The following is a 14,772-nucleotide window of genomic DNA, read 5'->3' as shown; positions in this document are numbered from 1 at the left end:
TGTTCGTCCTCCAAGAATTAAGCCACATACACACCCTACTGATCATGATGTTCTCTCTCGGACACCAGCCTCTGGTATGTCATTTTAATATTAATATGCAACTTAATTTGCTTTTCCAAAGGACAAAATTACCAGTTTACTAACGATAACAATTTTGGATTGACTAAATAGATTGTATTATGGTGAGACCATATCCTTCACTGAGATACCAGGAAAAAAAATCACCAAAGAATCTTAGTATTTGGCTATATCATAATTATTTGTATCTTTCAGTCTTTAGTGTCAATGTTTTAATCAGTGGCTTTAAACATGTAAAAAAAATATACTTTCCCTGCTTTCCAAATTAGTATGTTGAAGTGGGATGCTCCCTAGCCAGACTGTAGGCCAGCCTATCTTTTTTTTATTTTTTATAGCAAAACATGATAGCCCTTGCGCCATTACCTGAATCAACCCGAGTTCCATGAGATCCTAGGGTTCCTCCAGAGGTTGATAGGGGTTCCTTGATTGGTGGCTGATTGACCCTGAATCTGGTGATGGCAAGGGTTCCTTGGGGATAAAAGGTTGAATAGGGATGACCTAGACACTAAAATGAGGTTACATTACATAGTTATTTAGGTTACTATGTAAAATTGTTATCGTTAGTAAACTGGCAATTTCGTCCTTTGGAAAAGTGAATGAAGTTGCACATACCAGGGGCTCACCGGGCTGTCTTAATGAGAGGGCACACCTGGACACTGCCCAGGGGCCCCAGCTGCATGGGTGCCCCTGCACTTTTCCCAAAGCTGCTGGTTCTTGAGCCCACGCTGCCCCGAAATTGGGGGCCCCATGATGGCCCTGAGAGTGATGTTGCCACAGAGGAGGTAGGCTGGCAACGGTGTGCCGTGCTGTACAGAATGATACCTATTATTTCACAGCCAGCAGGGAGGGGCAGGGCCGGAGCGCCAGTGAGGCTCTGACCCTGCCCCATGCAGCTTGAATGCTCAGGACTCGAAGGAAGGGATGTAGAGAGGCCACAGTGTAGGGGGTATCAGGGCTGTAGTGGGATCACAATACAAGGGGTATCTTATGGTATTTGGTTACAGTGCTGGGGGGAATATCTAGGGTGTAGAGGGGTCAGAGTGCTGGGGGGACATCAGGGGTGTAGAGGGGTCAGAGTGCTGGGGAGGCATCAATCTAGCAGATATATTATATGCACAGGACAGCTTTGTTACTTTTATGTATGTAACAGAATGATTGTTCATGTAGTTAATGCGGAGCTCCACCCAATAGGGGAAGCTCCGCTGGTCTGCCTCCTACCTACTTGATGTCCGTTTACCTGCACTGTCTCCATTGTAGGGGCCCCAGAGCATTACTTTTCCCAGGGGCCTGTGATACTATTAAGACGTCCTGGGGGCTCATACTTCTCATTTGCGCCTAGGAACCTGTCCACCTACATCCATATTTCAAAAGCTGCAATCCAACTCAAGGTCAATTTAGTGCTAGTGTGTCAAAGGACAGGGTGATCAAGCATCCAGGGCACAAAAGTTTCCTTTTTTGTGACTACTGGCCTCCGAGAGGGAATATCACGATCAGTAGGGTGTGTATGTTGCTTAATTCTTGGAGGATGAACAAGGAAGGTGCTCTGCTTAAGTTGCAGAAAACCTACATATTCACAATTCTATACCAACAGTTGATCCAGAGGAAGGCAAAATAAAACAGAAAGAAGACAATGGTTCCACCAGGAAGGCTCTTGCTGCTATATACCAGTCAATGTTAAAAAAATATACTCTTTTATATTAATGGAATATTTGAACATCATAACCTGTTGAACATTCTATCCTCAGTGCCCGCTATGGACACTGGCACAAGAACAAGGCTCCAGGAGAGTACCGGGCTGGTCCACGTCTGATCATCTTCATCCTTGGTGGATTGGGTTTCAGTGAGATGCGCTGTGCATATGAGGTATCTCAGGCCAGTGGCAAATGGGAAGTCCTTATAGGTGAGTGACGTATGCATAGACCATCCAACATGCACAGGGCTGTTTACTGGGATCTGCTTTTGGGATGTGGACAGAAACACTTTTAATCTGTGCGTATGTAGCTGCGTATGTGCGTCCATCATAACTTACATGTCTGTCTCTTTCATTATGTATATGTTTCTATTCTTTGAGTGCGTTTCATGTGTGTTTGTGATTGCCCATATTTTGTGTTTAGATGTGTCTCCCCCGTTTAATATTGTCCCTATTTATGTGCTTTTATCCATCTGTATATGACTGATATTGTGTGAGTGTGAGTTTACTTTTATTGTAACCCATTTATGGCCTCCCATGGGACATCATCTGCCTTCCTGGAGAGGATGCTCCAGGCATGCAGTGAGATGGGTCTGTGGTTAACAGTTGGAGCAAGGACAGTTCGGGCGCAGTCCAGGGACAGTTTATAGCTTCCTAGGTTCAGTTTATCATGATTACATTGTCTTTTGCTTAGTTTATTGAGCTTGTACAGTTAATGCAGTTCAGTGCAATTTAGGCTACATCTCTACAGGTGCTTGGTGCCACAATACTGAGCACCCATGTTATTTCAGCAGGGCTTTTTTTCTCAAACAATAGGTGCCGGAACTTAACCACGGCCCCACAAAACCCCTCCCCCTACACACACCCTCCAAATCACATCAAATGGTCAAATTTCACGAAAACTGTAGGAGGATCTTAAAGCGGAGGTTCACCCTAAAACATGTTTTTTTTTTCGCTGTACATACCCTCGTATAGCTATTTTCCCCCCCGCTTCCGGGTAGTGGCTCCCGCGGGAGTGGGCGTTCCTATTCAGAGACTGAGGCCCCATACACACGAGAGGATTTATCCGCAGATACGGTCCAGCGGACCGTATCCGCGGATAAATCCTCTCGAGGATTTCAGAGGATTTCTATGCGATGAAATCCGCGCTGAAATCCTCTGCCGATGACGTGTCGCGCCGTCGCCGCTATTATGACGCGGCGACGGGCGCGACGCTGTCATATAAGGAATTCCACGCATGCGTCAAATCATTACGACGCGTGCGGGGAATCCCTTTAGACGGATGGATCCGGTAAGTCTGTACAGACGAGCGGATCCATCCGTTGGAATGGATTCCAGCAGATGGATTTGTTGAGCATGTCAGCAAATATCCATCTGCTGGAAATCCATCCCAGGGGAGATTTATCCGCGGATAAATATCCGTTGGCGTGTACACACCATAGGATCTATCCGCAGAAACCCATTTGATGGGATTTATCTGCGGATAGATTCTATGGTGTGTATGGGGCCTAAGTGATTGACGTGATGACAAAAGCTTCCCCCCGGTGCATAATGCGTGTCACCAGTTTCCGAAAGAAGCCGAACTGCGAGTCGGCTCTATACAGCACTATACGGCGCCTGCGCACCGACGTTCGGCTTCTTTTGGAAACTGGTGACGCGCTCTATGCACCGGGGGGAAGCTTTTGTCATCACGTCAATCACTTTGGGCCAGATCCACAGCCAGCCGGTGTAACTTAAATATTCGGATTTAAGTTACACTGCCGGAAAATTTCTACCTAAGTGCCCGATCCACAAAGCACTTACCTAGAAATTTTCGGCTGTGTAACTTAAATCCGGCTGGCGCAAGGCATTCCTAATTTAATGGGGCGAGTCCCATTAAATTAGGCGCACTCCCGCGCCGGCCGTACTGCGCATGCTCACAACGTCATTTTCCCAACGTGCTTTGCGCGGTTTTACGTTGCGCCGGGTTTTGAGAATCGCGACGGGCTTAAAAAAAAAATATGAGTTGCGGCGGGAAAAAAAAAATTGAAAAAAAAAAGACGGCGACGCGGGATAGAAGGGTCTGCTTTTACAAGGCCTAAACAGTTTAACCCTTGTAAAAGCAGCCCTAATATTGCGACGGCAAACTAATACTTACGGAGAAAAAACGAAGCTTAAAAGCTTCGTGGATCTCTGTAAGTGCTAATTTGCATACCCGAAGCGGCATTTCGACGAGAAATGCCCCCAGCGGCGGCTGCGGTACTGCATCCTAAGATCCGACAGTGTAAGTCCCTTACATATGTCGGATCTTCTGTCTATCTATGTGAAACTGATTCTGTGGATCAGTTCCAAAGATAGAAACAGGGATACGACGGCGTATCAGTAGAAGCTTGGAAGCTACCGCGAATACGCCAAAGTCTCATTGAGAATGCGCGGGTTTCCATGGAGGCAGGTAAGTATACAGACGCTCGGGTTTCTCGGTAGGAAAACTATGCCGAGAATCACGATGAGAAAATGGAGAACAGGTTCTCTATTTTTCTCATAGAGATTCCAGGCAGTTTTCTCGGCGAGAAACCATACACACGCACAGTATTCTTAGAAAAAAGCTCTCCCAGGAGCTTTTTTGGCAGAGAAAAGCGTGCGTGTGTACAAGGCTTGCTAGTCAAACATGGAATGACTCTTATTTGGTGGGTACCCAGTACACCTTCACAATGATATGAAAGTAGGAAAATAAACGCAGATTTCACATCTATTGGGATTCATCGACTTTATAAGCTATCAATCGTTTTGATAGTTTTTTCCTTACCCTAGAGGAGCTATGTGCTCTTTGTGCTGTATTACTTTAGCATGTACAACATTGAAGAAGGTCTCACCATTGAAGAAGGGGCTTAGTGGTTAGCACTTCTGCCTTACAACACTGGGGTCCTTGGTTTGAATTTTGACCAGGGCACATTCTTAATAGAGTTTGCATGTCCTGCTTGCGTGGGTTTCCAAAGAGGACTCTGGTTTCCTTTTACATTGCTAGTAGGTTAATTGGCATCGAGTGAGTGAGCCCAAGGTGGCTGCTTCACCAGCTAAATATTTTGAGTCTCCTGGAAGAAAAGCTATAGAAGTATTATTTAAATTAATTATTTGCCTTACCTGCCACCATGCTTCTATTGTCTACTGAGCCCACGGTTGAGAATAGTACTGCAACACTGCAAATCCAATACCAGCTGTAATTTTTTAACATCTGGTGGAAGGATGGCCATGGGAACATGGATGATGTAGGCCAGGTGTCTCAAACTGGTGGCCCTCCAGCTGCTGCGAAACTACAAGTCCCATCATGCCTCTGCCTGTGGGAGTCATGCTTAAAACTGTCAGCCTTGCAATGCCTCATGGGACTTGTAGTTTCCCAACAGCTGGAGGCCCACCAGTTTGAGACTTGTGATGTAGGCAATGCCAACTCTTTCCATTGTAGCCCTGTAGAGAAGTATGTCTGTACCCGTAGAATGGGTGTCTGTTGCGTGTTGGTGCATATTATTGTGTGTTTGCGTGGTTCATTCTGAAATGGTCTTTATGCCTTTCTCATTGAAGTCTGTGTGTTTTATTTAATAAGGCAGACAGAGTGCTATAACCCAGTGTTTCTCAACTCCAGTCCTCAAGGCGCCCCAACAGGTCATGTTTTAAGGCTTTCCATTATTTTGCACAGGTGATTTGATCAGTTTCACTGCCTTAGTAATTACCACAGCCGTTTCCCAACTGACGGAAATCCTGAAAACAAGATACGTTGGGGCGCCTTGAGGACTGGAGTTGAAAAACATTGCTATAACCCAATGCAAGCATAGGGTTACTAAGGCCATGACAGCCATAAACTGTTGCTGTGAGTGACGACAGTTTGAACAGCACCTGTACTATATGCGCTGCCTTGTAAAATAAATTTGCGTCTGTTTATGGTGATTATAATGTTAAAACGTCTGTCTGTTATCACTAATGTTGCTCTTTAAGATGAACATTTTTCCTATGGTGAAAAAACTGTAGCTTAGTACCCTCTATCCCAAAGCAAAAATTATTACAAAATTGTTTAAAAAATTTTTTTTTTAATATAAAGCTACTAATAAGTTCAATTATCATTGGCTATCCCAGCCAATTACTCATCAGAGAGTTTTCACTTTGATGGAAGTTTGACATTCGATTTAGAAGTCCAATCCAATGTAATGATAAATAATTGTATTTGTGGAGTTTTGTGCAGTTTTCTCACCGCTAGAGAAGTGTACGTCTAATGTCTTTCTCTGTCTCTCTTGTTAAGAGTTTCGTCTTTCGCTGTCTCTTGTCAGTCTGTCTGTCTTTACTATGCTTCCCCTTTCTTCACTGCTGATCTATACCCCATCCAATGAATTTCCCATACATGTCTGTCATGCAGTAAGCCATCTCTGTCTATTATGTTGTTGCTCCTCTGTTTCCTTTTTTCTCATTGTGATCTCTACTCAGCTTTATGTCCTCCTTCTGCCTATTTCTAATTTCTTAGAGCCCTGGGATGCCATTCACAAAAATGTGCTAAGTTTGGATTTTGAGTGTATTTTTTGCATTATGATTACAAAGAAACCACACTGTTTGAAGCTTTCTACTTCACATTTGTGCGGAGACCTTTCATAAATACCCTCCCTGTTATTGCAGCACGGCCCTATTCACCTGAATGGGTCACGTTTGGCAGGCAGTAGTCCCTGATGAATGTGACTGGAAGGCAGTGCCGATCCTGACATCCCTGGGGCCCCAAGTAATTTGGGGGGCCCTCCGCAGCCTTGCAGGGGCCCTAAGCGGCTTGCAAAGTGAGCCTATAAGGCAGATCGGCCCTGCTGGAGGGTATCTTTCCTGCCCTAGCCTTGAAGCAAAGCATTGCGGCCTTGGCACGTGTACACCCCTACCTCCTTTCCAGCTTAAGGGGAGCAGTTAATGGGTGGTAAACACCTGGCTCAACCACATGGCTATACTATCCCCTAGTGTAAGCAAGCCTGAAAAGTGAGTGTGGTTTTTGTTTGGGAAATTTAATTAATTCCAAAATTAATTGTTAAAAGTGAACTAAATTTTATTTATTTGTTAACAACATTCAAGTCTCTGATGGCATTATCAAATGTACTGAGGAGACCGCCAACGTCCATACGAAAATCTATCAGTGTTTGGCCAACTTTAGAACTGGAGTATACAGATCAGGAGACCTGGCTGTATTCTTGCTCCTAAGCATTGTTTCAATTAGTAAGGATGCTGAAGGATCAGTATAAAAGCCGAAGGACTAAAAACTTCTAAAGGAAGCCAGCATTGGCAGGGCAGGCATTTCTGTCAAGAATGGTTCACCATAAAGGGAATCTGTACTGTTTTTTTTTATATAGCCCAGCATTTTTTTTAAACACAGCATCATGTACTGTATTTAGAAAATAATATATTTTCACTTTGAGGACAGTAGGTGTTTTTGGCAGTATTATCAGTATTATTTCTTTTTCTATTCCATAATGGCGATTGAAAGCCACGGATTGACTTTACTGATTTATTATAGTCCTATTTATATTTTTATGGCACATTTATGTGAATGTATGAGATTCTCTCCTCCTCTTTTAACCTCTGCTTAGCTTCCATTCTCTGTTACGGTGCATTTTTTCTTGTCTCGCCCTCCCTGTGCTTCCTTCTTCTCTCTCAACCTCCCATGAACTTATCCTCCATTGTGCTCCTTCTTCTGATTTAGCCATCCCAGTGTTTCCTATTTCTGTCTCAGCCCTCCTGTGCTTCCCTTTTTTCTCTTAGTATCTCTGTGCTCCCCTTTCCTCTCTGAGCCTCCCCTTTCATGTTCTTTTTTGTTCTGCCTCATCCTCCCCTGTGCTTCTTCCTCCTGTCCGAGACTCACCTGTGCTGTTTTGTCTCAGCCTCCTTTGTCATTCCATCTCAGCTTCCCCTGTCCTTCCTTTTTCTATCTCATCTTCCCTTGCCCTTCCTTTTTCTGTCTCAGCTTTACCTGTCCTTTCTTCTTCCATCTCAGCTTCCTCTGTCCTTCCTTCCTTCTGTCTTAGCTTCCCCTGTCCTTCCTTCCTTCTGTCTTAGTTTCCCCTGTCCTTCCTTCCTTCTGTCTTAGCTTCCCCTGTCTTTCCTTCCTTCTGTCTTAGTTTCCCCTGTCCTTCCTTACATCTGTCTTAGCTTCCCCTGTCCTTCCTTCTTCTGTCTTAGCTTCCCTTGTCCTTCCTTCTTCTGTGTTAGCTTCCCCTGTCCTTCCTTGCTTCTGTCTTAGCTTCCCCTGTCCTTCCTTCCTTCTGTCCGAGTTTCCCCTGTCCTTCCTTCCTTCTGTCTTAGCTTCCCCTGTCCTTCCTTCTTCTGTCCTAGCTTGCCTTGTCCTTCCTTCTTCCGTCTTAGATTCCCTTGTCCTTCCTTCTTCCGTCTCAGCTTCTCCTGTCCTTACTACTTCTACTTCCGTTTCCCTTGAGTTTCCTTCTTTTTCAACTACCCCTGTGCTCTATCTTTTAACTCAGCCTCACTTGCGCTACTGCCTCAGCCTCTCCTCACATCCTTATTTTTCCCCAGCCTCCCACATTCTATGTCGGCCTTCTCTTGGCTTCTCACTTCTGTCTCAGACTCCCCTGTGCTTTTTCATTTTGTCTGAGCCTATTCTGTGCTTCCATCCTCTATCTCAAACTTCCTTTGCCTCCTCCTGTCTTCGCTTCCTATTGACCCCCTCCTTCTCATGTAAACATCCCCCTACTTGCTCTTATCTTTTCTTGGCTTTGCTTTTCCTAATAACTCAGAATCACCAAAGCATCCCTGCTGGCTCTGTCTCCTTAGAGTTTCCTAAGACATTTTCTCCTTGTCGTTTTTATCCTTCTGCTATTCAACCCTCACCCTGTTTTGCCTTATATTGGTCTATGAGAAGGCCTATTTCTCTATTTTTATTTCAGCATTGGTTATGCGTATTACCTTTCTTATCTATGCCACCATGCATTTTTGATTTATTTGCTGCCTCCTTGGTTTTTTTATTTTGTGTTTCTATACCATGCCTCTCTTCCGCATGCATATTCTTTGCATTAGTCCTTTAACAGTTCCTTCTCTTTATCCCTATACTGCTCCTACCTGTCCGTCTTAGGCCTTTGTCAGCCCCCCTTTCTTCTCTCACAGGTTCCACACACATATTAACACCCATCAAATTTCTTGGAGACCTCAGACACCCAGACTTCCGAGACAGCAGTCGGGTGTCATTCGAGGACCCGTCTCCCATCATGGAGTGAGGTCTAACGAGCTGGGACTAAAAAAAAGTAAAGAGAGACTTTAATACCCCCAAATCCCCCACCCTTTGTGGATATCTCTGCCCCACTCACCCTCAGCTCGGACGTCACTGATTCATTTCTCTCGTTTTTACTATAGTAAAATGCTTGCTGGTTTTTATTTCTGTTGTAATTGTCATTCTAGGAAGAATTGAAAATGTGTCCTGTTTCCTCCAGCTGATCATGTCACCCCATGATCAATATATGACCCAACTTTCTTTTTTTTCTTATTATATTATGACCCTGTGTAATGCTTTTCATTGTTACATCACTTTCCCAAACTTATCTCCGTGTTCCTTTGTTCCTTTTAATTTCTCATCCCATATCCTCCATAATTGTTAATTTTCTCCACACTCCTTATGGACATCGAATCATCAACATTTAAATTCTTATATATTATCGAGATGAACAAAATCCCGGGCTAAGAGAACTTTGTATGTTACCAATGCTGACCTCTCCTTCTGAAGATGCTGGTTAGATGGTTGTCGTGGTAGACACTTTGTCAGGATCACCAGACCAAATACTGAGAGTTTATGTCATCATAAAAATTCAAAAGGATAAGCCGACATGTTTTGAAGGTTCTAAAGGGACCCTCCTTTAAAATTGCTGGTACAAGTCTGTATTTAATTGGCCTTGAATGGATTAAATAGTTAATACTAAGATTTTAAATTTTACAATTGGTAACCCATTCAAGCCTGAGACCAACCAGACTTTTACCAGCAATTTTAAGCCCTGATGAAGGGGACACTTAAGAACTCCTAAAACATGTCTTGTTCTAAACTTTTATGATGAATTAAACTCTTCATGATTTTTTGACATTTGGTTTGACACTCCATTTTAGAGGATTAATGTGACAACATAGCAAGCAGTATTTTAAGAAGGAACTCATCAATAGCAATGAACATATTTCTCTTTGCACTGGTTTCTTTAAATGCTGAGTAGATGAAAATTTGACCATAGACATCACATGGGTGTTAAGATGCAATCTGAGTACTAAATGATGTCTTTGATGCCACATGAAAGGCTGGTGGACATACATGCTCATATGTTATGTATACTCAGAACACACTCCAGACATTTTGTACCCATATCAATCTAGATATAATCTACCCAATTCCAAAGACAGTGCCTTGATATCTATTGGCAAGGAATATCCTCCGATGCCAGTCATCACTGGCAATCATGCCAACAGCATCACAATTTAGTGAAAACCATCTTATATTTGACCAGAATAACATTCTGACATTATACATAGGTCAAGCAGAGCTGTGATTGAACTAAATTATAAGAGAAATTGATAACTTGTTATCTGTAAGTCATTGGCAACACATCCCTTTTGATTGATAACAATGTTGAGAGGAAAATTGGGACTTTAAAGGTGCAAAGATACACAAATGAATATATAAAAAAATAATTTTTAATGTATAAAAGTTCAATTTGACAGAATAACATCCATCTAGGGTATAATGTACAATTTCAGAGTTTGCATTTAGACAAAATTCTCAAAACTAGACAAAAACTAAATCGTGATTTGCCTAATATTCTGATTATATAATTCCAAATTTTGCAGTTGACGCAAGTAGATATTTTCCCCCAATCTTCACATCCACAAGAATTTCTTGTATTTTTGTAAAACAGACAGTAATATTTTAAGTGAACATTTCCAACCTAACCAATACACTTTTACCAAGATTGCATTTTTCATGATACGCCAAAAAGTCATAACCGTCCTGGCGCCTGGATTGCCAAGTTTATATCTACAATAACCTCCTAAAACAGTCTAAATTATGCAACATTGCAGCTTCTATATTGATGAATCCAACTATATTAGGCAGAAGATCATGCAGGCAAAGTGAAGTATGTTGTGAAAATTTTGTTCATATAAATATACTTGCAACTCTTTCATCTTTAAGGATGGTTCTGACTCTGAAGAACAAATAACTGTTTTAGTTGATGATTGGCAGCAACTAGACATGTGCACACTGAAATATTTAGTTTCGGATTTTTGTTTTCGTCTGCAAATTTTTTTTATTTAGTTACTCCTGAAATTAGTTTTTATTTATTTTGTTTCGTTAAAAAAAAGAATTTTCCGAGAATCCGAATTAATTAAGGTTGAATCTGTCATTGAAGGCTTATGGTGTCTGTCAAATGTTCTAAGAAGATTCAAAGTTGCAGCTAAACTGTACGTCGCCGCAATTGTACATTTCCGGTTAAATGTTCCGCCTTCAAGCTATAGAAGAATTGTAATGTTGTATGACTAGTAATAAATATATTTATTAATTATGATTACTAGTCAATCAACATTAGAATTCTTCTATAGCCTATGGGCCGAGCATTTGACCGGAAATGTACGATTGCGGCTTCGTACAGTTTAGCTGCTTGTCGAATCTTTTTAGAACTTTCGACAGACACCATAAGCCTTCAATGACAGATTCAATGTTTTTATGTTTTTTGCTGCTTCGTTGAATCTTCGTCGTTCACGTCGAATGGTCTACCCCAACACTGTCTCTATAATGTTGAATCTTTTCTCTCTATGTCAAATCTTTCCTCTCTATGTAGAATAATCTTGGACTAATAGAGTTAGGTTAGGCACATTCGACCACAGTTTCGATAGACACAGATCGCTATTGTCAGCGTCATGTCAAATCTTCTATCTATATCGAACTGTTGTAGCAACGAAAATAAAGCATTTTTTTTTGTCGGATTTCGGATTCTGCGCGTTCATTTTCGTTTGTTAAAACAATAACGAAAATACCCGAAATTCGGACGAAAACGCATGCACATGTCTAGAAGCAACCACATAGGAGTTCTACACACCCAATGTAGTGCTCTAAATGTCCAAGTCACCCATTGACACCTCTTTATCAGAGCATGATGATAAATACTTCACTATGCCAATGACCTCTGTTGTTGGTTTATCTGAAGGCCTTAACAGCACTTTGAGGTACCTCATATATAGCCTGGCTGGTGCCAGATAATATCTGAGGGAACCTTTGCCTATGGCCACTTTTTTAGGGGCACAACTACATTTTTCTGGGCTTATATAAAGCCTGCAATATTATATATTTTTTTAGAATATGCCATACACTCAAATACTTAAAGCGGAGCTCCACCCTAAAGTGGAACTCCCACTGATCAGAACCCTCCCCCCTTTCAGGGGGGAGGGGGGTGCAGATACCTGTCTAAAGACAGGTATTTGCACCCACTTCGGGCCACACAGTTTTGGGCAGACTGTGGGCAGGACGTCACCTCCCTTTCTCCCCCCGTTGTGCTCTGGGAACACTCGGCTCCCAGAGCACAGCGGGAGCCAATCAGCAGACGCAGCGCAACTCGCACATGCGCCGTAGGGAACCGGGTAGTGAAGCCGGAGCACTTTACTTCCTGGTTCCCTCACTGAGGATGGCTCGTCCTCTGCTGCGGACGGCACTGGACTCCAGGACAGGTAAGTGTCCTAATATTAAAAGTCAGCAGCTGCAGTATTTGTAGCTGCTGGCTTTTAATATTTTTTTTACATGGCACATCCGCTTTAATACAATATAGCAACTTCCAAAAGCATAAAATCCACTGCTAGCTGATAAAAAAATATAATGAATATGTTGAATTGCGACAATGAGGAGATAGAGACAAGGGGCCTTTAATTGAGGTTTGAGCTGCCCCTTTAGGAACCATGGGACCTATAGTGATTTCTACATCTACTACTATTGCAGTGCTACTGGTTTCATTATTATTAGAACTAATAATCTAATAAACTAATAATTATTAGAACTAATCCCTGTTTTATGGTAGTTACATGGTAACATTACATGAAGATACTATTATCACATAGTTATAATACAGGACATAAACAACTTACATTCATCATCACATGCTCCTCTTCATCCCTTTTCCATAAATCATCTTGTCATATTCATCAAGGGACAAACATTTTCAAGCTTATAGTTCTGCAAGCAGCTCACTTGTTGGCTCTACCACTGTCTTTGTAACAATAAATTACATGGAGGGTGGCTGTAGACCACCACCAAAAACATTGCCACTGGTTGCATGAAGTCATAACGCACAAATCAAGGCAAGGAACATACACTCTTACCCTGCTGTGGTGGAGAATGGGTTAATGCCAAAGCAGTCCATCCAATACCTGTCCAATACCTTTATACTCATGGCTCATATCCTGTAACACAGACATTTTTGTTATGGCTATGAATCTGCCTATCCATTGGCGAGAGACCACCAATATACAAGTACAATTCAAGAGGTGCCAAAATCCCCATATCTACCATTAGGTCCTAATTAATAGGCTGAATTCTAGGCACTGCACAAAATGTCCACTCTTCTGTCAATGGGCCTACTGCAAATTACCCCTAAATGACCAAGACCTGGATGGGTACATCTGTATTAATATGGATTCCAACCATAATAACTATAAAGATGATTCAAATGGTACTGATTTCTTGGTTTGAACCACAACTGTTTGGCATTATCAGCATTATACCGGGGACAACTGTTCCATTAACTCCTTCTCTCCCTGGGCAGGGACTGGGCCACAGCACATGCGAGTCACTTTTTATGTTCACTGCTCGTTCATGGGATCTGTGCATGCCACAGATTCCAGCTCAGCAAGCATTGATTTTGGGGGTGGGGATGTGTGACACCATGGGGACTCACTTTCATGGATTTAAGGACAACATTGGCAAGGATGACCACTAATCAATAAGCCTTGTTTAAATCAAAGATCCTAAAAGAACAAAGTGTCTGTATTGTTCATGGCAACCTACTAAAATTTTCACGCAATTTAGTAACCTGCACTGGAACTTTGACACCCGAAATCTGGTTGCAATGACAGCACATACACTGTTTGACCCTCTACATTACCTACTGTTTTGCACTGTCCACCAGATGAAAGCTAATGCCAATGTCGTACCTAAATGCATGCTATTAAATGAGCCCCAGGCAGTTTTTGAACTGGTGGGGGAGTCGGGTGGGGCATCCAAGAGGACATTGCATGCCGGGGATTCTGGGAAGGCTATGTGATATCTTCTGTATGTTTATGGGTGATATATTTGTAGACAATGTTCCAGTCCCCATTAGAACAATCCATACATAATGTTATTTACATTTATAACTAAATACATGTAAGCATTTGGCCTTTTAAACTAAAACAGCAGATTGATTTATTGATCCATAATTTATAGCCTTTGATTGGCTCTAGTTTGTTCTACTTGGGACTTGCTTTTCATTCTTAAAATGGTGACAGGTAATATTAAAGCCTATTTTGGTTATTTAAATGGTTAATTGCAGTCTACATAGATTACATTTTATGATGTAAAAAATAATTCTTACTAAGCCTTAATATTCTATTCACTGTTAGATGGTTGTCAAACTAAAAAACCCAAGCTAATAATCAGAGTCTGTGCAGGATGACATAATACATGTCCTCTATATGTTTCTTTTTTAATGTATTCTGCCTTTAAATATAGATCTTTAATATTTTATATTTTTAAGGTAATGATTTTTTACAAAAGTAGCTTTCTATATATAAATCTATAGTCCACATACTGGTGTCCTGCATTCTTTGATATGCTATTTTCCCAAAGTCAACATTATATAGAGGATTGCAAAAGTTTGGAATGTCTCAGACATTAAGACATCTCATTCTAACTTTCAGTGACATATCTATTTACTGTCAGTACATGTCAGGGGGTCTCCCTATTAGCACCTATGAGGCATGGCATCCACTGCAAGGAGACCTCT

The 14,772-nt window shown here is 41.9% G+C and overlaps 1 protein-coding gene across 2 annotated transcripts in view; it reads left to right on the top strand.

Moving 5' to 3' along the window:
• The window catches only part of STXBP1 (syntaxin binding protein 1), a 100,296-nt gene that overhangs the window by 82,688 nt on the left and 2,836 nt on the right, over positions 1–14,772 (top strand). The window contains exons 18-19 of one of the 2 annotated variants that reach the window (XM_040322974.1): positions 1,824–1,978; positions 8,879–9,015. In XM_040322974.1, coding sequence (XP_040178908.1) covers positions 1,824–1,978; positions 8,879–8,988 — 265 coding nt within the window. In that variant the 3' untranslated portion in view covers positions 8,989–9,015. The remainder of the gene's footprint in view (positions 1–1,823; positions 1,979–8,878; positions 9,016–14,772) is intronic. The other variant, XM_040322975.1, reaches the window with a different exon arrangement.

Source organism: Rana temporaria, chromosome 9 (genome assembly GCF_905171775.1).
Source record: "Rana temporaria chromosome 9, aRanTem1.1, whole genome shotgun sequence".
Taxonomy (NCBI): Eukaryota; Metazoa; Chordata; class Amphibia; order Anura; family Ranidae; genus Rana; species Rana temporaria.
This window is presented reverse-complemented; position numbering and strand designations above follow the sequence as displayed.